The sequence below is a fragment of the Zootoca vivipara genome, chromosome 9, assembly GCF_963506605.1.
Source record: "Zootoca vivipara chromosome 9, rZooViv1.1, whole genome shotgun sequence".
Taxonomy (NCBI): Eukaryota; Metazoa; Chordata; class Lepidosauria; order Squamata; family Lacertidae; genus Zootoca; species Zootoca vivipara.
In genome coordinates, this window is record NC_083284.1 from 46871736 (window position 1) to 46896708 (window position 24973).

At 46.0% G+C, this 24973-nt stretch overlaps 1 protein-coding gene and 1 long non-coding RNA gene across 5 annotated transcripts; one reads left to right on the plus strand and one right to left on the minus strand.

The window, feature by feature from the left end:
• Positions 1-138: 138 nt before the first annotated feature.
• HAND2 (heart and neural crest derivatives expressed 2) lies at positions 139-8665 on the minus strand. The gene is made up of 2 exons (XM_035112607.2): positions 7487-8665; positions 139-3802 (listed from the first exon to the last, which is right to left on the minus strand). The coding sequence occupies exons 1-2, from the start codon at positions 8057-8059 to the stop codon at positions 3704-3706; spliced, it is 672 nt and encodes a 223-aa protein (XP_034968498.2). The 5' UTR covers positions 8060-8665; the 3' UTR covers positions 139-3703.
• Positions 8666-8766: 101 nt separating this feature from the next.
• LOC118084562 (uncharacterized) lies at positions 8767-17819 on the plus strand. 4 transcript variants are annotated; one of them, XR_004692506.2, is made up of 5 exons: positions 8767-9000; positions 9791-9857; positions 12446-12792; positions 14501-14652; positions 16622-17819. It is a non-coding gene; the product is annotated as an uncharacterized LOC118084562 (long non-coding RNA). The 4 variants fall into 4 exon arrangements; XR_009558155.1 differs by having other exon boundaries at positions 9788-9857; positions 12446-14652; XR_009558154.1 differs by having other exon boundaries at positions 12446-14652.
• The last annotated feature ends 7154 nt before the right edge of the window (positions 17820-24973 follow it).

A 24973-nucleotide genomic window follows, 5' to 3' on the forward strand; every position in this document is an offset into this window, starting at 1 on the left:
TTGATCATCTGGTGGAAAGGGGGAAAATGTCGGTCAGTCAGCCGGCCACTACCTGGTCTGTTTCTATGGTTGAGATCTTCCGTGCTCACTTAGAAATACCGTTTCACGGAAGTCAGAGGACTTGTTGGGGTTTGGGGGGGGGGGCGGGCGGAGGCTTTTATGTATGAGAGCTTAGATCACTAGCGACCTGTACACAAATTTAAGGCCTGGCCCGGCAGACACTGTTATTATACTCGTGCTGGACTCTTATTTCTAGCACCAGGGGTTGAAAATGGTGCAACCGAGCTAGTATCTATGATTACTTGGAAGTCAGCTCCGCGAATTTCAGTTTCTCAAGTAGGCGTGGGTAGGATCGCAGTCTCAAAGCTCTTGACTTTGGATGGGATCCTGACGATTCTGTAGCATCTTTCGATTCTACGGGGGTGGGGAGCTTTAAAGCAATGCATAAACATGTTCACACGAAGTTAACATAGTCTCTCTCTCCATAATACCACCTAAGCGACTGGATGATCGACTCTTTCGCCAATAGGACGGGCCTTATTCCCCAGGAAGAGTGGCACTGGTAACCGTGTGAGCTCGTGCGTACACGTGTGTGAGGGAAAGCCTAGATCGCTCAAGTATGCTCTCTACTGCAAACAATCAAGTGCAGGTTTTCCTTTTCTGCTGGTGCTGCTGCTTGGGAAGGAAGGGTTGAGACATTTGAATGAAGAATAATTTATTCATTAAATTGGGGGGAATCCTAAAAGAAGAGGAGGTGGTGAAGAATAAACCCCAAGCACTCGCTGCAGCCTCGGGACATAGCGGTAGACCCGCTTCTTCTAAAATCCTAGTTCAAAGCATTGAGTGGATGTAACAGTGCAAACATAACCATAGAAAGACTTGTCAGTCGATATTCTGGGCCAGAAATCTACAAACACGCGTCTGGGAGTGGGAAGCTTGCGCGATCCTGGAACCTGTTCTCTTTTCTATCCAGAACTTTGGATAGCGTTGAGCAAGATCTAGGAGAAATCGTACTGGGTTGGAAAGGAGAGATTGGATCCAGCTACAACAGCAGCTGGAGTTAACATTTTTTTTAAAATAAAAGTGTGATGTGGGGTTGGGGTGGGGGGAGAGGGAAGGTTCCTTCCCAGGCAAGTGTCTGTAAACACAGCTCTTCCCAGCCCCAGCTACCTGACCCCGGGACTGGAAGAGGGCACACCACGCTGGCCTCGTTGTTGTAACCTCGCAACCTTCCTGTTGTTAAGGCGGCCTAGCCAGCAGTGTAAAAGGCCCCTGCTTATCTTTTTATGGGCAGCTGGAAATCTACCTTCTCTCATCGTCAGAGCACTGCCAGGGCGAGCCATTTTTTTTAATAAAAAAAGGGGGGCGGTTACAAAAAATAACAGCCACGCACATCAGAGACATCTGGGGCAGAGCCAGCTAGCCTGCGCGGATGTCTTGTTCCATTCACGCCGGGAGCCCGGCGGCTACAGATCTATAAAAGTGAGCTCGGGAGAAAGAATGAAAAATCCTCTCGCTTAACCTTGAAAGGCCGATTAAGACCCAAGCAAGCTTCCTCAGGGGACAAGCTTAAACCCCACGCAAAACGACGGACGCCATTCGGTTCCTAAGTCCTCAACCTAAACTCCGTTAGCGCCGCTTATGTTTTCAGGCCGGTCAAGAAAAGGCTGAAAAGAAAACTCAGGACTGAGCAGCAGTATTGGGAAATTTTGGGCAATGCTGTTGCGAAGAGGGAGCGAGGTCCTTTAAAAAGGGACGAGAATGGCGGGGCTTTTCTATTTCGTGACACCAGCGTTTCTTCGGGTTGTTGTTAGAAGGCAGCGTCGCCTTATCTAGGCGGTTTCTAGCGCTGGTCAGTTTCAAGGAGCTTCAAGGCAGGGGAGTCTGTTTGCCCGGCCTGGTGGCGTTTCCATCCCAGAGAATTTTCGGTAGCACAAGCCCATTTTATTCTCTTCCTCGCTCCCCTTAAGGACATTACAGAGCCCAATTCGGAAGCCCTTGCCAGAGTAGGATTACACACACATACACACTCACAAAACTAAATAAATGGACTCGCTGCAGTCAATTGGAAGGAAAAGTGCAACCCAGGAGAGTTTTGGGGAACCACAAAGTTAATATTCAGGTCACCGTATCTCACTGTAAATCTTGCATTTCTCCCCTTTCCGAAATCCCTAGCCTTGCTCCCTGTTTCATACTTGACATAAAGCTCCAAGTTACATAATCACTTATACGGTATACCGAGGCTTCCTACACCATCTTTGGCCTGGCCCCAGCCAAAGCACGAGGGCGCTTCCACAGCACAAACCTCTCCCTACAACGCCCTGCCGGTTGCCACCTCTGAACACAACACGCCGAGAAAAACAGCTCGCTCCGATAAGCAAGAAATAAATATCCAGATTAGCTCTCGTCTGCAGTATCCTCCCCCATTCGCAAGCAAACACCTTTAGAAATCACTAAATTATTACAGCTTCAGTAAAACTAAACAACCTCTCTGTCTCAGAGAAAACAAAGCAAAATTTGTTTCCGACTTGATCTAGTGCTCTACTACGGCCCATATGAAGTACTATAAAAATATCAAACTGAGAAATAGAATTTGGCCCAGTGTAAATGCTTCCCTGCCCCCTGAGCACGGGTGGAATTTACTTCCGCGGAAACTTGGTCAGGATCGCAGCCAAAGTCTCGAAAAAAACATCTCCCGCCTTTGATATTTCTCTTTTACCCTTTCACCGGGGTCAAAACAAAAGGCATAAACTTGCAACCCCATGCCACGCGTTTACTCGGAAGTAAGTGTCACCGCTTCCAACGAGGCTTTCGCAGAGACAACACCAGCCCATAGGATCTCACCTTGATATGTCATACTGGCCATTTACTTCCAAACGTTAGCTATTGTCTAGCTAACGTTTGGAAGCAAATGTCCAGGATGACAATAGCAAAACTCAGGAAGGAAAGGGGTTAAAAAACATTTCAAGGCATCGAACATTTTCGTTTTAGAAAACACACACACAGTGGTTTATTGAATACGTACAGCGTTTACACCTTTGCGTTATTAAATTCAGCTCCACGGACGATTCGTTTTTACTTTTATTTTAATTTTTAACGTTCGGTTCGCTTCCTTAAGGACCGAAGTGCACTTGGACAAAAGAGCTGTCGCAAAATCTTTCCCAGCTCTTTGAGCGACCACAATGGGGGGAAAGGGCAAACCTGGGAAGCCCCGGACTCGGCCCAAGACGCAGACATTGCGGGCTCCTGCTCTGAGATCGCCATCAACATGTTGACCCAACGGGGCAAGTATTAAACACATACACTTCACATGACACACTAATGCCTGCGATATTTCTTTCTTTCTTTTTGTCCCGTGTGTTCTATACAAATAAAGCAAAAATAACATTCAATGAAGGGGAGAGAGGAGGAAGGAGGGGGAAAAAAGAACAACTATGGAGACGCCATTATCCCCCTTACCACGCCGGAGTTTTCTTCTTCATATATTCAAATATGGAATGCTTTTCTTCCAAGATCCGCGGGTTTCTTCTTGGGTTTTTTTTTTAAAGGCGAGACTAGGGGAGGGAAATTGCACATAAATAAACCAGACGATTCCAAAACAACAACAACAACAACAAGTCCTCAGCTCGGCAGCGGCTCTCTCGAAGGCGCAGAGAGTCCCCCTGCAAGACGAGAGAGTCTTCCCTGCAGTCCTGCGAGCGCCTCATTGCTTGAGCTCCAGAGCCCACACGTGCTGCGGCCAGCCCGTCCTGCCTTTCGTCTTCTTGTCGTTGCTGCTCACTGTACTTTTCAGGATCTCGTTCTGTTCCGGGAGAGGAGACGGAGAAGGGAAACAAAGAGATTATATCCCTGCGTTTTATCTGGGTTAACCTCCACCCGCCCGCACCTCTTGGGCAGGAGGGAGGCGTAAAAGGAGCCTCGGCCCGTTTGCTGAGAGGCCTCGGAGCAGAGCAGACCGAGCGCTTCTTCTGAAACGGGCTTTCTCGCAAAACGTGGAGGGATCAGATCCACACACTCAACACACTTGGTCCAATGGAAAACGCTCCCCTAAGCCTTCTGAGCAGCCGCTGTGTGTACAGGATCGCCTGAGGAGCCGGATGCAACCCCTGGGAAGGAATCGGCTCCTACGGCGACCCAACACGCGTCTACTCAGTTAAAGGCCTGGGAGTTCTGTGGGGTTTAGACCCAAGCGAAGCGTGCACAGAATTGTAGCAGTTGTGGCCTGCTTATTTTTCCGGCTTGACGGTTTTCTGAATCGGCTCGCTCTCCAAACGCGAGCGAATAGACTGTTAAGTGCTTCTCCAAATATAGGATGAACTTTATTTTAACTCTAAAAGACTTTCATACTTGCAGGCGCTGGACACACACTTTAAAGCAAAGCAAAAGAAAAAGTCCCTCGGCTCACTGAACAGACCAATAGTGTATAAGCTACCCAGAATCTCAGGTTGCTGGAGAAATGGCCTGTGAGGTTGTGGGATATGTGTCTAAGTAAACACTGAACCTACAAAATAAATCAGCCCCCCCAAACGACTTTGCATCTACTCATTCATCATTCTTCCCCCCACGTCTCTATACTGTCTACACACAATCTCTCTCTCTCTCACTCTCTCTCTCTCTCTCTCTCTCTCTCTCTCTCTCTCTCCAACTGAATGGAAAACAAATAGATTTAAAATTCCCCTATACACACACACGTGTTGCATATGTTTACTGGTTATAAATGGCCAAGTCACAAGGAGGGATAAGACCCAGGGGTTCTTCTTGGAGACGATAGTCACCAGAGCCTGCTTATAGCTTTCCTGTATTTCCAATAAAGTCTCTTCCAAGGCAATGAATGCCTCACCCCGGCATCTCAAGTTAAGGAATTAACGTATGAGATGTGCTGTATAGCCTCGCCCCGCCCCCAAATGTTAACTTAAACCCTGAGCAGACCTGGAAGCACCTACCGTTGGTTTTCTTGTGAAATAGACATGCTTAGGATCTGAGAGTACTGAGAGAGTATTGTATATGGGCAATATCCGAGTCCCAAAATACTTGGAAATATCTTCCCACCCCCACCCCCTTGGAGGATCGTCTCTTTCGAGTATTGTGCACTTAAACCTTCTTTTAAAAAATCCCAGTTTAGAGTGCTAAATGCAATTGTTTGGATATCCCACCTATTTCAATAGAAGATGTTTCCCAGCGCTTAAGATAACACAGCAAATGTATGGAGGCTACTTTGGATTTTTATTTTATTTAAAAATGCATCCCAAGTGTTTTTGTTCAGGATTGTTTGTAACCTTAAACATTTTAATCCGGGTTGAGATTCAATTGCTAGCTCCTGGTCCCTTAGCAACTGCTGATTATTATTATTTTTAATATCCTTCCCGATTATATTTAAAGAAAAACAGAAAACTTGTGATTGTAACCGGTTTCCTCTTCCCGTTCGCGATTAACTAGGCGTATTCTATAGGTTAAATTCTTGGAGGAAACGAAGAGGGCATGATATTTTGAATTATTGGTGGAAGGCGGAGTTCGCCCCCCCAATACATTTGCCTGATAAATTTCAAAGTAAATAGAACCTTCCTGACTTACTGTGTGATCAACAAGTAGCTCAGGAACTCCAGTTAAAGGGTTCAATATTGCTATGTGACCTGCAGATTGCAGCCTTATGAGGAAGTGGGTTCCAAACACACACAACCCTCCGCTGGACTGCAGCCTGGAACAGCACGTCTGAAACCCCACTGATCTCTCTCTCTCTCTCTCTCTGTGTGTGTCCCCTACTCGTTCCCCAAAAGAATCTGTCTTTGTCGACGCTTCTTTAGACCGCAGGCTCTCAGGAGATTTGCTGGCTGGGGCCTCAATCCACAACTCATCAATTCCAATCCACAACTCACTAATTTAAAGACAATCCCGTTTGCTTTAAGGGAGAGCCCCTTGAAACCAGCGACTTGTCGATTAAGAGACCGACAGTTTAGCTCAGAAAGCGGAGCCGGAACATTTCCACTCGGATCCGCAACTTAGGGCGAAAGCGAAAGGCTGGAATTGAAACTGACTAGAAACTTGTCCCTGGCATCAAGGGAGTCTCTTGTGACATTTTGGTTGCCCTAAGAACGGCATTGCCCTAACGTGGATTTTGGACTTCATTTGTTTCCAAATGGATACGTTTGAAAACGGTCCCTTCGGTTTTCATGGCGACTTTACTTTCTAAGGGAGTCTGCGTTTAGGGTCAAGGGTTTAGGGATGGCCTCTGAAACAGCTTCAGTCCAAAGCCTACCAGTTTAACCGGTTTGCGGAGCTTTTGCCTATGCTTCTTAAACAAGGCTGTAGAAATTAAAATCACTCAAGAGGCTGGTTCAGGTTAAACGAATGGGGTTTACGGCATCTCCGCCCCCCAATAAAGGCTGGGCTCCTTAAATTTAGAGCTTCAGAACAATGTTCCAGCAAAGTCAGTGGGAAACACCCCATTCCGTATTTTTTGAAGGGCCAAGAAGGATTACTATGGGATAGCGAAGAGCAATCTCTCCAAACCAGTCTGTGCCTCCCCCCCCCGCCCCGCGATGTTGCTGAACTACAAAGCATTGGCCCTGCTGGCTGAGGCTGCCGGGAGCTGTAGCCCCCCCCCCCTGCCCTAAGGCCTCTCAAGTCGGGGAAGGAAGGTGATGGAGTGGCTCCCGTTTGCGCGTTCTCTCCCTGGAATCTTTCACGTATTTACGGATTTACAGCCTTCCTATCAAATAAAGAACGTGTGTGCGAGAGGGAGGCTGTAAACGAGCCGGGTCCTGCCTACTGTGATCCCATCTGGAAGCGGATGGGGGAAGTATTTCACGTGTCCAACACGTTGGTTTCCCACAGCCCAGAGAGCAACCTTCGCAGGCTGCGATCTTCCGTGGGTATGAATGGACTTGGAGCTCAAAGCTAACGTTTTAGCAGGGGCTGCCCTCGGAATATTTCATTGGAAATTAAATCCCATGGAAAGCAAGGACACGGGGCGCTCCTTTCCCCCACAATAAGGTGGAGCAAATATTCCAGAAGTAAACGGGATTTCCCCAAAAGCAAATAACTGCGTTCTTAGGTACACTCTACTGGTTTCAATGGAGCGTTGCTCCCCTTCGAGAAGCTTACATCTCCCTTTCCATTCTCTCGGGACGTAGCCTTACAACCTGATCCTAGACGTGTTTGCACTTCACTGGGTCATGCTTTTCAGGGGCTCAAGAAAGTCTTCTTTGGACACACTTTCCCTAAAGCACAGGTGCAGGAAACCTGTGGTCCTCCGCGGTTTGATGGTCTACACCTCTCATTCCCACCACCCTTGACCATTGGAAAACTGCATTCCGACAGATCCTGAAATAGAAGGAGGCCGCCTCCCTCTTCTTGACTGCTAAGGAAGGCCCGGCTCCAAACTCCGGAGAAGAGCGTCCTCCTTGGGTCTGGGCTTGGGAGTGTGTGTGGTTGTGCTCCAGCGCCCCCTCCCCACTACCTCCCTTCCTCCCTCCGGGGTCTTACTGACCAGCTCCTTCTTCCTCTTGTCCTCCTTGACGTCGGTCTTCTTGATCTCGGCCTTAAAGGCCTCGGCCTCTCCGTTGGCGTCGTCCTTGGCCAGGAGGTCCATGAGGTAGGCGATGTAGCTGGTGGCGAGGCGCAGCGTCTTGATCTTGGACAGCTTGGTGTCGGCGGGCACGTTGGGGATGCACTCGCGCAGCTCGGCGAAGGCGCTGTTGATGCTCTGAGTCCTGCGCCTCTCCTTGCGGTTGGCCGTGCCGCGCCGCTTGACCGGCCGCGGGCCGCCCCCTAAACCCGGCGGCCCGCCGCCGCTGCCCGGGGGGGGCACGCCGCCCACGTAGTGCGCGGGGGGCTCCAGGCCCGGCGCGCCGTTGGCGTACTCGGGGCTGTAGGAGAGCGCCATGCCGTAGTCGGGAGGAGACATCTCCGAAGGGTGACTGCTGATCAGCCAGCCGTGGAAGTAGGGGTTCTCCTCGTGGCCGCAGCGGCTGGCGGCGGCGGCGGCTGCTGCGGCAGCGGCGAAGGGGTAGCCCTCATGGTGGACCACGGGGTGGTGCGGGAAGCCCCCTACCAGACTCATCGCCGGGGCCCCGGGAGCCCCGCGCCCCGATCCGGTCCCTGGATCTGCGCTGCAGAGAAGAACGTCTTAACAGAGGCTGGTGGCCATCGGAGAAGAGCTGCAGAGGCCCCCGAGCCCCCTGGAGGCAGCAGGATCAGGGCCTCCCTCGGCACTCATGCGGCCCGGGAGGTTGGGGCTGAATAGGCGAAGCAAGACAAGAAAGAGGAGCAGGGTCCCCCCTGAAAAGAGGGACCCCCTCCCGTCTCCAAGAGGTGAGCTTCCCTCGCTGTCTTTTTTCCTGTGGCGTCTTCTTAGAGGGATTTCAATTATATATATAGATATATGAATACAACTTGGGGGGATGTTTACTTACACCTGCATTTTCCTCCGACAGCCTCCCCTTGGCCGGAATGTCCCCCCCAGCCTGCCTACTGGGTCCAGTTCCTTCTCCTCTCAGGACGGGAAGAGACTCCTGCGGTTAAATCTGACCGGCTCCCATCCGCTTTCCTGGCTGCTTTGCAGCTACCCCTCCGGGGAAATCCGCAACTCTTCCTGGCCCCGAAGGAGAAGCTGAGGAAGAGGACGAGGATGAAGATGATGGTGGTGCTGGTGACGAAGAAAAAAAAAAAGCAACGCTCAAAAAAAGGGCTTCCCGGTCTCGGAGCTGCGCAGGGCACTGGTCGAATTTCCCAGCCGATCTCCATGTACAGCTACATGTTTAGGGCAGCTCGGGTTAATATATGTCGTCAGAGGCTCTCCGGGCCAATCCGGGCAGCCAGGAGGCGGGGCCTCCCTCTGCGGGCCATAAAACTTTTTTTGATCTTCGCGCTGCTAATTGTTCGGCTTCTCTTTTAGGATTGGCTGCGGTTCCTATCCATAATATAATTAAAACAAACGAGGCAAAGGTTCCCCCCCTCCAAGCATCAACAGAGGTTAACGCGAGGGTTTAACAACGTTTCGCTGTAAGTATACGGGCGTGCATGCATTTATTTGGGTTGATGATATGGAGAGCCAGATGGAGGAATAGACAGGCTGATAGATAAAAGGACTAAAATAGCTGATTATCTCAATTAAAGTGTTCTATGCTTCCAAGGTTTGGATATACTCTGCATGGAATATAATTATGTTATTATAATTATAATGCACCCGCATTTGAGTATATTTTCTATCACTGTGTGCTTGTTTATGATCTTGCAGTAGAGACTGTGTTACACACAGAGTAGTGACAGCATAGCGGTGATGTGATAGATTATGAAGTTACAAATGTTTGTTGGGACTTTTTTCAGGATATTTTTTTTAGGGTAGTGTGAGACAATCAGAATATCCCCCCCCCAATGAGTGCCGCAATTTGCTGTCACTTGGAAGCCCCCCCTCCCAAAAAAAATATATCAATGAGATCCATTTCTACCTACAATGTAATCGGAATCGGTGTAACAAGGAGAAATTCTCTGACAGTGCAAAATGCAATTGCAGTGGCCCTTGTTAATGAGTTTCCTCCTGCAATTCACTTTACAGCAGACTTCTGGTTTGGTTAGGATTTATCTGGAGTTGTCAATCGCTCCATATACGTGGCAAAAATTAAACAAGCAAAAACTAGATCGAATCAGTTGTAAAGCGGGGGAATTTGTTTCTTGTCTGTACAAAACAGTCCGTTGCCCAACAAAGCACGGGGGTCGGGTGCAAGAGAGATTTTAAGGAAGAAATTACTTTCCAAAAGAAAGCAATGTAACCCGAATCAATTTATTTCAGCAGATAGGGCGTTCACACAATCCCTCCCTACCTGAACTCCGCTTCCCCTTCACTTAGCCAGCCCAACTGGGTAAGTAACCAAATATTTTTAACAGCACGTCTTGACCTTATTTCTCCTTTCAGTTCACCAATCTTTAAAGATCTGCCTGTCTTTCTCTTGTTTCACCAATAATCATAATACGGAATATATTATATATCTATCTATATCGAAATGCTTAGGAAAACTTAAAGTAAAAGGGGTTTCACTTATGAGCAGGGAGTTGTTAAAGATACGTTTAATAGGCAGGCCCGGCACAACGCCAACAGATATAGGGATAATAAAAAAAATTCCTTCAGTAGCACCTTAAAGACCAACTAAGTTTTTATTTTGGTATGAGCTTTCGTGTGCATGCACACTTCTTCAGATACAGTGAAATGGAAGTTTCCAGGCACTTATGTAGAGAAGGGGTGGGGAGGGGTGGGGATGGGGAGGGGGGATCACTCAGAAGGGTGGTGGAAATGGGTGATTGACTGACTGATAGCTGTTGATGACCGCAAACGACTGCAAATGGTTTTGCATGAAAAAGCAAGGGTGGAGATGGCTGAAGATCGCTTATCATGTATAATGAGATAAGAACCCGATATCTCTGTTCAAACCAGGTCCCTCCATGGTTTTGAGCTTGGTGATAAGTTGCAATTCAGCAACTTCTCTTTCCAGTCTATTTCTGAAATTCTTTTGTAGTAAGACAGCTACTTTGAGATCTTGTATAGAATGTCCTGGGAGATTGAAGTGTTCTCCTACTGGTTTTTCTGTCTTCTGGTTCCAACATACCATCTCAGGACTATTTAATTGCTCATCCTCTAACATTGTGTATGCCATCAAATGCCAACAGTGCCCTTCAGCTCTCTATATTGGACAAACAGGCCAAACCCTACGCCAAAGGATAAATGGACATAAATCTGACATCAGGAACCAGAAGACAGAAAAACCAGTAGGAGAACACTTCAATCTCCCAGGACATTCTATACAAGATCTCAAAGTAGCTGTCTTACTACAAAAGAATTTCAGAAATAGACTGGAAAGAGAAGTTGCTGAATTGCAACTTATCACCAAGCTCAAAACCATGGAGGGACCTGGTTTGAACAGAGATATCGGGTTCTTATCTCATTATACATGATAAGCGATCTTCAGCCATCTCCACCCTTGCTTTTTCATGCAAAACCATTTGCAGTCGTTTGCAGTCATCAACAGCTATCAGTCAGTCAATCACCCATTTCCACCACCCTTCTGAGTGATCCCCCCTCCCCATCCCCACCCCTCCCCACCCCTTCTCTACATAAGTGCCTGGAAACTTCCATTTCACTGTATCTGAAGAAGTGTGCATGCACACGAAAGCTCATACCAAAATAAAAACTTAGTTGGTCTTTAAGGTGCTACTGAAGGAATTTTTTTTATTTTACTTCGATCCAGACCAACACGGCTACCTACCTGTAACCAGATATAGGGATAGATTTTTGTGCTTGGGGGATGTCGAACACATTGTAACAGGAAAAAAGATCCCCAACTGCATTTCACAGAGAAACTGGTAGCTTGGAGAAAGGAATCTGAGTACATTCCCTTCCTCCTTCCTCCAAGAAGACTCAATGGCTGGGCAAAATAATCTTTCCAGTTTTGGCAAGAGAACTGGTAGGATTTGGAGCAGATTAGGACGCGGTTCCAAAATCGGAGTCCAACAAATCACCGATCCAGGAGAATCCTTGGAAGGAAATACGATTTCTTTATTTGTGGTCGCTTCCATGGGCTCAAATCCGAGCACATCGGCTTAACTGTTTGCACACCGCAGGCTTTTACAAGGCCCACAGAGGGGGGAAATGTTCTTGGGTTCCTGATATTTTGAGAGAAGGAAGGGCAGGTTAAACATGGAGGTCGCTTCTCTTCTCTTCCAGTTTATTGGTTACAGTCTAATCTGAACGGCAAAAGTGAAGGGAAAATATTAAGGCTGCGGTCCCGTGCGCCCTTACCTCATTACAACCCTGCGGAACTTACTCCCGAGTAAGCATGCTAGGACAGTGGCGAAAGGCTTATAGGTTCCCCCTGCCATGCATCCTCACAGCGACAGCGGTTTTCAACCTAATTCAGCTGGTGCATTGCAAAGCATAGCACACCTAAGACCGGAGCGTGCCCTCGGCTTTAATATGAATGGAAATTGAATGAAAGGGCGTGGTTGCTGTTTTGCAGCTTTGCTGTTTGCTTAGGGTTAAGAAAAAAAGGAAACAAGTCTTACACTCTGATCCTGTTCTATTCAAATGGGAGTGCAATCTGGTGTACAATTGGATTATGGCTAGGCTTGTGAACTCTTAACATCAGAGTGTCGAGAACGGTCTGCCGCCGGCGATGATCCTAGCACCAGGGAGATCCTACATAATTTAAAAACCGTTCCTCTCGTTTGCTCCGAACAGAATACTGCGCGTCTGAAATAAACCTAAGTGCACGGTATATCCCGGTGGGGTGGGTGTGTATGTGTAGCTTAGTGCGGGAGTGGAGAGCTGAATTAAATACGCAGAGTAAATAGCGGTAGTATAATGGAAATAAACACAAATATAAGCCACATGAATGTTATAATGGGACCTATTTCAGTATACTGTACAGTATTGCAGCGTGTTCCTGTCTCAATCCAGGGCGCTCTCGTGGTTGGCTATTATTCTTGCGAAACCGTGATGTACAACGCAGGGAAGAACACCGAGCGCAATCCTAACCATTCAGTCACACGAGAATTGGGCCATGGCTTTCGGTGGGACTTGGGTCGCGCCCACTTACAGTGAAAGATGGCTGTCAGGAGAGCAGCGAGGATGCGAAAATCCGAGTCCTCACCCGGACCACGGTTGCATCCAAGCGTTCGGCTTAATTCCGATTTTCAGGTCCAGGCATATGTTGGTGGGAATCCTATGCCCACAGTTATTCTGGGAACAAGGCCCTTGGAATTCAGTGTGGCTCGCTCCCGAACAGACATGCAAGGCATTGAACTGTAAGTCGATTAACACCCAGCTCTCCGAGCAAAGTGATCCCGCATTTGGCCTCAATTGATTTTGTTTGCAAGGTATATGCTTCTTTATGTTTTCTGACGCTGCAATCCTGTGCACCCTTACTGGGAAATAGATCCCTTGAACATAGGCAACGGGACTCCTTTCCACCTAGAACAAAATCCTTTTAGATTAGGTTTGTTTGGACCACAATCCAGTTTTGAGTTTGCGGATCCGGCTGTTCACCAAAGCTTAGCAAGAGTTCATTGCTCCAGAAAAAGCTATGAGGGGATCTGAATACAGTAATAGTTGGATGCGTTGTGGTTGGATGCACGCGTGTGCGCGTGTGTGTTAATTAATCAGTCCAGAAAGGTGGGCTTTGCAAGGGCTGAATGGACCTATTTGTTTGCAGACAATTTCGAGTGCAAATAAATGGAGTGCCATCTCTCAGGCGTGCCCCCAACGCAAGCCTGAAAAACTTAAGAGCGGCTGTGGTGAACCGCTGCAGCTGGTTCCCTAATATCTCCAGGGATAAAAAGCTCTGGCAAGCAAGCGGCAGAGCGAAATGCGACCAGAGCCACCTCAGATACTGATCAGAAGAGCAGCCCGCAAACCGTTTAAGGAATGCAATTTGGGGTGGGAGGGAGCGGCTTCCCTTATCTAGACGTCCAAACCGCGGCCTTTAAAGCGCCACTTCTTGATTTGCAAAGCGCGCCAATAGGATGCAACGTCCTGCTGTTCTCAGAAGTTGTGGGTTTATTTATTTACCCCAAACCGCCAGGCCGACGCATCCTGCGCAGGATCACTTATTTTCCTTTGCCATAGTCTCCTTTGAAATCTTCTCCACACACCGGCATGCACACTCGGCCTGCCTCACACAGATACACACCCTACGAATAATACTAATAAAAATTGTTTGACCCTTCTTTTCTAGTCAAATTCTAAAGGCGTGACTTCGTAGAAATGCGCACTGAACTCCACTTCAATGCAGCATTGTTTTTGTTTTTGTTTTGCTTCGAGAGGTTTATGATTGATTATTTCCAAATATTGGTGCTGCTTATAAACTGTAAAACAGACAGGAGCTCACGTTCGGTGATAGCAGTATATTCTCTAGTCGTAATATATCCCAGTTAAAACGGTATTATTAGCTCAGACTGAAAATCTGCACACTTATAAGTTGCTTAAGTAAATGATGGTTTAGCAGCTTAACCATGCGCAGGAGAGTGGTTGTGGGATTCAGTCGAATTAGAGCAGGATTCTAAACGCTTTATTGCGGATTAGACGTGTTTAGGAGGATGGATCCCAACCGGTTTCAGTTCCAATATTTTTGCTTCCTGGGATGCAGGAAAAATAAATAAACGGAGACACAGATGGAGGATGTTCAGAGTTATGGATTGCGAAGCAGGAAGGGGAGAAAAGGAAAGGTGGACGAGCAAACGGATAAAGGGAAGAGAAAATTATAAACCAGGAGGATGGCTACGAGGAAATGCGCGGATGCTGATCTGGAGCATAGCTGCCAAGTTTTCCCTTTTCTCACGAGGAAGCCTATTCAGCATAAGGGAATTTCCCTTAAAAAAAGGGATAACTTGGCAGCTATGATCTGGAGGATAAAGAGGAGAGAAGGAAAAGAAGAAGAAAGAAAGGAGGTTGCTCGCTTTGCCTGATTCTAGTCCCAGCAATACATTCATAACTGCTTCTTTGTTGCCTTTCAAGGGAGCTTCGTTGTCCTTCTGGTCTGAGCCTTCTCAAACTGGTGTGGAAAATAAAAGCAGCCTGGGCGGAACTGGAGCACAGTGGAGTGGATATTCGGCAAGTCCGAGGGAGGGCGCAGTTCAGCAAAGTGTGTCACTGAATCGCAGGTCAAGGTATGTCCCGGAGAGGGTCCTCAATTACGTGTGCTGGGAGAGCTCCGCCTCGTAGACGCGGACTAGAGTCCTCCGTGCGCAAGGCACTGGACAGGTGACATAGACGGGACCAGCTAGATGGATGCACTGGGACCCTTTCGGTCCACATGCTTTCAAGCCACACATTTATTTATTGGGAGCCAAATTATTTCCCTTGCCTTCTAACTTCCGTTTCCCCTTTTGCTTTTAAAAATGAACCCAAGTAGGGGAAAATATGTGCTTATATTATGCGTCTGTATCAGAGGACTGGGGGTGGGGGTGGGGAAGAGGTGCACACTTTTGCAGGCGTTTGTTTTTGCTTGCAAAATTCATACCAAAGGAGCCTCAAAGACTAACTGAAGGGAATCGAAAAGAAACGCTTTTTGTGTTTTAATATGTAGTTAGTTTTTATTCGTGCCCCTCCCAACTTACTTGCAATGAAGGAGCCGGCACACAGCTTTTAAACTGCCACTTAAAAATGAGTTCTAAAGTCATGTAGCCAAGCAAATGGAGGAAAACAGGAATATAATGTAAGCTGTGTAGTTTTGATGGGTAATACAAGAGCGCTCTCCCCCTAATATTTTTTAAAAACCCAACACCCTCTGCATGCACGGCGATCTGATTCATACTGACTCGGAAGCAAATTCCGCGATTTACTTCTGTGCCGGTTTTTGGTCCCCCGTATTGACTCCTCTGCCTCTAAAGCCGCTCCCAAATACAATCAAACAACAACAGGATGAATGGGACTTGCTCCTAAATATAAGTGTCAGTAGGATTGCAGTCACCGACTTGTACTGTACTATTAAACAGCTTCTTCGGGTTCACAGTGAAAACAGCAGATACACCAGGCTACAGGACGGTCCCCAATAAGAAATGCAACCTCTCCAAACCAGGCATTGTGTGGCCTTCCTAATATACACACTTCGGCATGTGATGTTGTCCTGCTCTTTCTTTCTTTCTTTCTCTTTCTTTCTTTCTTTCTTTCTTTCTTTCTTTCTTTCTTTCTTTCTTTCTTTCTTTCTTTCTTTCTTTCTTTCTTTCTTTCTTTCTTTCTTTCTTTCTTTCTTTCTTTCTTTCTTTCTTTCTTTCTTTCTTTCTTTCTTTCTTTCTTTCTTTCTTTCTTTCTTTCTTTCTTTCTTTCTTTCTTTCTTTCTTTCTTTCTTTCTTTCTTTCTTTCTTTCTTTCTTTCTTTCTTTCTTTCTTGTACCCAGCGAACGACTCCCTGCATTTATAACCCGAATAACGCGCGGATGCTAAACAGTTTTCTTTAGAAGACAATCGCCACTTTCTCTCCCGCCTCCCGCTTGTTTGTTCCTATCCAAATTGGGATTCTAAACCGTAGTTACTTTTCGTATCCCAATCAAAACCTGTGTTTAGGATCCGGCTGCCCTGTGCCCTTTACAACCTAATCCTAAACAGGTTGGTTCACCTGGAAGTAAATCGCAGTGAAATGAAATCAAGTCCTGGGTGTATTAATCGCCTTTGAAACCAGTTGCTCCTCCTTACATTTGTTGGTGGGTCTTGCGAGCAGGTTCTGCCAAAGTTTCAACTCAGCATTATTAGCTCAGCCATAGTAAGGCCAAGGAGTAGTAAATATTTGCAAGGTGGCACCTGAGGTCGTGCGCCCTTCCCCTTTCATCTCTCCCCCCCCCCCCCGCACACCAGCTGTCATCACATGACGCGTTGTTTGTTTGTTTGCATGTTTTCAACCCCGCCCTTGTATTGCAATAGCAATTCTTTCTCGTCCCCTTTCCTGGGAACTGCATTTCACGAATATCAATGGAGGCAAATCATTGCCTTTACCTTCTTCATCAGAATTCGCCACGTTCGTGGAGAGGGAGGGAGAGAGGGAGGGAGGGAGAGAGAGAGAGAGAGCGAATCCTTATAGGGAAAGATCTTAATGCTGGCATATTTCTTATAGCTGCGTATTTATATCCCGCTCTTCTCTCAGATGCGCTCCATTCGTGTCAAGCCCAGCTTCATTGGATTCGCGTCCACTGCAGACGGACTTCGAGTCATTCGGGGGTCGGGGCAGCGAGAATGGCAACGGAACAGTCTGCTTCCCAGCTCGACCGCAGGGGCTGGATGGATTTAAAGGCCGTCCTGCGACTCCAGCGGGTTTGTGGTTTGCATCTCCTCCTATTAAACCGATTAGAGGCAAGCCAGGAGAAACGGTTGGCTTAAAACGCCACAGAAACAAGTTTCACTGAAGTCATGAGGAAACATTGGCAAGCAAGCTTGATTGTGTTTTAGGGGGTCAGGCTACAGCTTGACAGGTTTATTCGCAGAGGCCTGTATCATCTTTCCGCCAAACCTTCTTCTTTTTCTTCAGATTATTAATTTATGCAGAAATCCGGCAGTCTTGAAGGCCAGCTGACATCTGGTGGGCTGCATTCCCCCTCCTCTTCCCTCCCGTCCCCACCCCAGCAGTTCCAGTTACACAAATCGACTAGGGGAGTAGAAAATACTTGTTTGTGGGTGGGTGGTATCATAAAGTGCCAGGGCTGGCTTGTCTGACGCGCCATCGAGGCACTGGAGCGCTCCTAGGTTCTTAAGCCATTTCCCAATGTTATTTATTATTCGACAAACTAGAGAACTATTTGAATGTATGAATGAAGGATTGCCTAAGCTCGCAGCAAATTTAAGATGCGACTGACCCAACTCCGATCTCAAGTCCTGTTTGAAATGCACTATGGTACTTAAATCCTATTCTGTCCTGCTGAAGAATCTAAGGGAACTCTTGCTAGGGTGACTTTCGCTTTTCTCTCTCTCTTCCTGCCCACTCCTATATACAACAAATATGGACACCATATTTAAACAGTTGTTTTTTGCATGGTTTATTTCTCATCTCTACTGTAATGTCGTCACCCCCTCCCGCACATTTTATAATTTGTCTTGGGCAATTTTAAAGGTAAAAATAAATATAAACATCTCTCTGTGATCTTCGTTCCATGTTATTTTCTTTTTGCGTGTAAGAGTCTACAGACCCATGGCACAAAATCTCTAGAATTAAGCAGAGTAAATGACATGCGATTTTGTTGCTATTCCGTGTCGTCTTTTACTTTCAATAATCAAATTCTAGCTGAAGATGATAGCCTTGGAAGTAAGGCTGTCAACATTAACAATGTTTACTTGGAAGAAACTGCCGGAGCTTCATCATTTGGCAGGGTTGATTAATGGACTTCTTTCTATAGTTGCGGACAGCAAATATTAAAATCAAAATGAGTTGTAAGCAATGTTAGTCCTACTCAGAATTGGCTCATTGGAATCAATGTGCCCAAGTTAGTCACACCCGTTCATTTCAATGGGTCGTTTCTGAGTAGGAGTAAGGTTGGACACAGCCTAATGGATCTTGCAGCATGATGCTAAGGCGGAGATCCTAAGCACGTTTACCAGGAAGTAACCTCTTCTGAACAGAGTGGGACCTACTTCCGAGTAAACATGCAAAAGATTGCCCAGTAAGATTGCTCACTCAATAGGATCAATATAAGATTATTGTTCTAGTCAAAGGCCATGACAAACTCACAGCAACAGTACCAATAAAACCATGCAGATCATACAGCCATAATATGTGCCAACATCCATGAGGTACAGAGACTCAAACAAAATTCAATTTGATTTCAAATTAAATCTCCGAATCACTACAACAATTTAGGGATTTTATCTAACCCCCTTTTCTGGATTTTTTAAATTTTATTTTATTTTTGAAGCCATTGCATAGAGGGCCTCTCTGGGTGTTACCAAGCTAATATTGGTTACAGGTAGGTAGCCCTGTTGGTCTGAGTCTAAGCAAAATTAAAAAATTCCTTCAGTAGCACCTTAAAGACCAACTAAGTTTTTATTTTGGTATGAGCTTTTGTGTGCATGCACACTTCGTCAGATACAAGCTAATATTGTTACTCAAAAGAAACCGGACCATTTCTGCCACGGTGTACCTGTTTGCTTGTGTGAACGAAGGTTTCAGAGTGCTCACTCAAAATTGAAAGGGGGCTGGCGGGTATCTCCATTTCCGATTCCCTAAGGATTATTCTGGCATTACAGTGAACACGTGTATTATGTACAAACGACCCTGGAATCTTTTGATGAAGGGGTGGCTAAGAACTATTTCAAATAAATGAATGAGTGAATTCTGCCCCAACTGCAAAAAAACTGGTAACAATATGTGGATCACGTCTAAGGTCGCAATACAAGCGTTTGTGTGAAACTTGTGGATTTGTGCAGCTCAAGCCATTGTGACTGCAGGCACACATATTGTACACTATTGAATATGAAATGTGCGAAGATTCCATTCATACATGCCTAGTTGTTGATGTTTTTACTGTTAATCGTCTTGGGATGTTTTATGAGAAGGGAGTTAGAAATATTATTTATTTCATTATTATTTATCTTCCATAATTTATAAAAGTGTGCACGCGAAGGACTTCAGCCTTAATTAATTGGGAATTACTTCCAAGTAAAAGTATATAGGATGAGTGAGTCTCGATGACTTCCATTGGGAGAAAACCACTTTACAGATTCCTAGAACTTTAACGTGGGCTGGTGGGTCAACCTGCATTTTACCTCTGAGCAATGAACGCCCATTGCTTTCAAGTGCATTTGCTTCTACGCGTGTTGCTTAGTAGGTTTTCTTTCGACCCCAGATCAACTAATGGTATAAAAGTAAGACTAACCCGAGTACATATTTTGGCTTGGTTGGGTTGTGAACTTGCTTTTGCTACATGCGCCCACCCTTCACGAATATAAATACTGCATTGGTCTCTTTGGGAGCTGCAGATGAAGCGGTGGAGGAACAACCATTCAACCCCGAAGGCCCTGAGTCTATGGGAGCGGAAGGAAGAGGAGCAAATTAAGACTCAAACTCTAAATATATTCACCAGGAAGTATATTCCAGAAAGCCAAGTGCGAAATACTTCAGAGTAAGCATGCTTTAGGGCTGCCTGCAAGGTAGCTATTCTAAGGATAATTGGTGCCACACTGAGACAGGATGCCTACGAATGCCCAGCTCTCGGATCCATAGCTTCTACAAGATTCCGACGAAAACTCATTCCCACTTAAGTCCAGGGCAAATGAGCACCATTCTTATGGGGCGATCCTTCTTCAGGCAGCCCGAGCCCAACCCTTTGGTAAAGTCAAAAAGCTGAAGTGCTTGCAGGGTCAGGTTAGAGCGGGGGGGGGGGGGACACAACCCAGATCGAATTCTCACTCAGCTCACTGGGCATGCGCACATAGCCAGGATTGAGGGGGCACAGAACCTCAGTTTGCTATGTATTTTTATTGATTTTTATTGCCCTTCCCTGCCCCCCCCCGCTACGCCCATGTCACTGGGTGATTATGGATCAGTCACACTCGTAACCTAACCTACCTCACAAGGAGTATAAAAAATGGTGGATTGGGAAAACCAAATAGCTCCTCTGAGATATTTAGTAGAAAGTCGGGATCTAAATGTAATAAATAAATTTATCTAGAAGGACGGATGACTCTCCCACTGCATGGCCTATCACTTTCTGTGGGAGAAATATGAAGTATCTGAAACAAACGGCCTAGCTCTAACCATAGCTGCCAAGTTATCCCTTTTTTTAAGGGATTTTCCCTTATGCTGAATAGGCTTCCTCGCGAGAAAAGGGAAAACTTGGCAGCTATGGCCCTAACCCATCTGTATAAGGATCCAAATTTCATTTAATGCTAGAAGGAATTGTGTGTGTGTGTGTGTGTGTGTGTGTGTGTGTTATTGGGTTGTTTTTATTTTGAGGTTTTATATTTTGATTTTGTTCTGTGAACCGCCCTGAGACCTCTGGGTATAGGGCGGTATATAAAAAGAAAGAAAGAAAGAAAGAAAGAAAGAAAGAAAGAAAGAAAGAAAGAAAGAAAGAAAGAAAGAAAGAAAGAAAGAAAGAAAGAAAGAAAGAAAGAAAGAAAGAAAGAAAGAAATGGGGTAGGCCGATCACATTTTTTTGGGAGATATGGATATGTAGTTCCCCACTTGATTGATTGAAAACTTTTTTTTAACCTTGCTCTTCAGCAAAAACAAAACAACAGCCACCCCAGAACTAAACAGAGAAACTTGCAGACCAATAAACACAAGGCATCGATTCTTCTCATATTGGGAGGAGGGAGGAAGGAGGAGAAAATAAGTATATACAGGGACCAGTTTTAGTCACAAGTTCTTCTGATGACCAGCTGCGATGGAAACCGATCAAGAGGAGGAGGAGGAGGAGGAGGAGGAGGAGGAGGAGGAGGAGGAGGAGGAGGAGGAGGAGGAGGAAGCGAGAATTGCTGGTCTTTCAGCTGCACCAGTGGACTGGTCCCTGCGCCCCTGCGCCCCTCTCCACCCGCTGCTACAGCCTGATGGAATGGCGTAACAGCGGATGGAAGGCGGAGCCTTGCTTCTTAGCCGTGCGGACTGCGGACGGTGGCCTTGCTCCCCTTCTCAGAGCATTGCAATTGTTAACAAATTTAGCGTGCGTTACCTCCTCTCCCCTTGCCAGGGTTCCTGTGCCTTTAGACAAGTTCCTGCGCGCTGTAGACAAGTTCTGCCTGCCCTGTAACTGAACGATGGCAAGAAAAAAGTGACAATCCTAGTTACAGATTCTGAAGTTGACCTCTAGGTAGATCTATATTATGTGCGCAGTGGTAATAGCTAAGAAAAGTAAAACATGGAGAATCGCCGCAGTCAGACGCTGACCAGACCATCTTTTGGAAATATCACAAAACTGTCTTGGAGTGATGGGGGCTCCCATTATAATCCTCTTGGGGAGGATTGCCAATCTTACATTTGTTCTGCACTGCAATATTTCCTTGCTTTTGGCAAGTTTGTCTTCCTACACGACTTAATACTTCATAAGAGATCCCTTGCTCTAGTTCCCCGACACACCTCACGACTTGTGGTTAACGCCTTTTGACGTTTGCTTTCAGACCTTGTTTTTGGATGAGCGCGGTCTCCTTTGGGTTCACACTAGCCTTCTAGAACAGGGGGCGACTAAACGATGAATCCGAACCTCGGGGGGCACGTGAATACATTTTTACGCAGGTAGCGCTCGGTTCTACCTGCGCGATCCCACGGCGCCGCTCAAACCGAGATTTTTTTTTAGGCTGAGCACATTGCACTGGCGAAAGTTGCGTGAGGCTCTGCGCTTCCACCCTCAGAGAGAGAGAGAGAGAGAGAGAGAGAGAGAGAGAGAGAGAGAGAGAGAGAGAGAGAGAGGTGTCGGCGTGCCTATACCGTATTTGCGTATCCAACCCCTCCCTCATTCGCCCCCCTTCCTCTGTCTCTCTCTCTCCCCCTCCTCTCCGTATCTAAATGTAATTGATCTGGCTGAGTTAGGCCGTTTTGGTAATTTGGATACACCGAGTCTCCAGATAATGACATATAATCAGACTTCGGGTCACTTGGTCATTCTCTCATGACAAACCCCTCCTGCTCCCCCTGATCTCCTTTCAAACTAAATTTCACACAAACAAATAAAGCAAGACAGGGCAAATTCTTTTTTTAATTTTTTTATAAAAAACAAAACAAAATAAAAAAGCGGACACTCCAGGGAATGGCAGGCTGGGGGGGGGGGAGTGAGTTGGGAAGAGGAAGAAATATTAGGAAAAAGTCTGAATAAAGAATAGTAAACACGCTCGGAAAAAGGGAAGAGGTGGGGGAATATACCAGGGGATATGTATGTGCATGGAAAAGGACATATTATCATGAAGAGAGTCACTGTGTACAAAAGGCGAAAGGGGAGAGCAATGGTCTGGCTCATGTTAAAAATGACATAAATTAAAATAAAAAATAATTACAAACAGAAAAATGTCATAACGTAAACACAGAGAGGCTTACTGGAAAAGCGCGGGGCGCGCTGGGAGCCCTCCCTCCTTCGCTAGCCTGCCTGCCTGCCTGCGCTTCCTCCTTTGCAAGGCGCCAGCAAAAGGAGACCCCCCTCCCTCCTCCCGTCCCCTCAGTTGGAAACCCGGGAGACTGCGGACCGAGCTGAAGCCTTGCCGGGTGTGGGTTTGTAGAGGGGTTGAATGCTGCTGGTAGCGAAGAGGGAAATCCGGAAACTAACCCCTGCTCCCAAACGGAAAAAGTTGGAGAGGTAGAGAGAGATAGAGAGAAGGGAAACAACAACACAACAACAACAACAACAACAACAACAACAACAACAACAACAACAACAACAACAACAACAAACACTTCCCGCTGGTCGTTGGGCCTAATCTCAGTAAAATCAGAAAAAAGCAGTGGCCCTTTCAAGCTGTGTCGGTGGGTGAACTGTGACTCGCCAGATCTTGTTAGCCTGCAACTCCCATCATTCCTGAGCATCGGCCATGCTTGGCTGTGGGGCTAATGGGAGCTGGAGTCCAGCAACATCCAGCAGGCCACAGTTTAGCAATCCTGCCTTAGCAGTCCCCCTCCTCTGCATGTACACACCCACCCACTCAAATCCACTCAGAAGTTAACCCCATTAAGATCAATGGGACTGACTCCCTGGCAAGTGGTTGCTTTTTTCTTTTTCTTTCATGATCTTATTGTTTAAATTATGCCAATAAAGGCTGGCTGGCTGAATTTATGGTTTCAAGCCTTAACAGGTTATGATGGCATCAAGAACTGTAGGCAAGAGACTACCTCGTCAGATTGGACCCTGAAGATACCAGTGGATGGATAGGCGAACATACAGAAGTGGAGAAGGACTGTATTGCAATGATGATGATGATGATGATGATAATAATAATAATAATAATAATAATAATAATAATAATAATAATAAATCGATGAAGGCACATTGGCATCAGAAAGAGCCTCCAGCCATGAGTAAACAATTGCCACATGATTTCTTAGCTGCATAGAACAGAATGACCTTTTTGAAGCGTCATGAACGAATGTCCCAATGAAATGGGAACGGCCTTCTTGAATCGTGCTTCATATTTTCATTGTCAAAAAATATAGTTCAGCTCGTGTGTTTTGACCATCCTTTGCAGTTTTAGCTTTCCATTTCTGCTTGCTGGCGAATATCTTCCTGGGATTGAGCCAGCTGGAAGCATTTAGGCAAAACAGGCAGGACTACTCCCAGGAGATATTCTGAACATATGAGGGGGGAAAGGAAGTCCCATTATTCACAAGTCCTACTTAGGATCGGGATGTTAAATTTCGCTAGAGGAGAGAAGTGAATCAGTGAAATGGCAATAATTCTACGCCCAACAAAAATGGCTATGTACTGGTGACATCCAAGTAAGTCATATTCAGAGCAGACCCACTGAAATCCATAGACTAACATTGGTGATCACCCACACATAACAAGAGAGAGACATTTAGATAATTTACTCAGTTCTGATGGTCCAGCCGTAAACAAACTTTGTTTGTGAGAAAGTTCAAGCGGATGGAATCGCCACTCTAGGTTACTGTGAAATCCTGACAAAGCTGCATTGACTGAAACAGATCAGGATAGTTCCCAAATAAAGTAGTCTATATACTATCTACCAACCTACCAACCCCTGTCTCTGTCTAGTTACTCCAGAAATAATAACTGTTTGCCCTCACAAAAAAAACAAAAAACAAAAACAAAAACAAAAAACACCCCGCGTGTCAGCTTAGGCAAAAAGTGAGCAGTAGACAAAAGGCAAAGAAAAGTTACGAGGAGTCTTTTCTAAATGCAGGCATTGATACATGCTTTAAATAGTTGCTTTTAACTGTTTTAATTGATCATATCATTGTTTTATTATTTTTGTAAAATCGCTTTAGTTATTTATAAAACAATCAAGCGGTATATAAATTTTAATAAAAATAAATGAATGTTTACTTCTCTGTTTTCATTTTGAACCTGATATGTATGTTTCTATGTATGTATCTAGAGATAATATCCACTAGAGATATTAACTCTTCGCACGAACAAAGTGTGTAAAATCAAACGATAACTTTCGCAAATGAACTATGCTCGAAATTTATACCTATATGGTCGAGATTTGTATCTTCAGAGCCACACAAGAGGTTTTTTTTTGCTATTCCCCTCCCTGAAGGGCTTATACTGTTTAATCCCTTTCTTCTTTTCTGAACAATTTCAGGAAAGTCAGACTCAGCAGAGTAAACCTCCTTCTCTAGATCCCAACGTCTTGAAGGCTTACTCAGTGGGAATTCTGCATTAAAGCCATTGGGAGAGGAAGGCAAATTCATTACGAACTCCCCCCCCCCCCCAGCAGAAGCCAAAGGTGCGTGGGGAGAAGATGGCATGGGCGTGGTTGGGGGGGGGTCAGTAACCAACGTAAAGATCACGGTCCTGAAGGCAGTTTAAGGAACAATCCTGATATCAGTAATCTTGGATTTGTT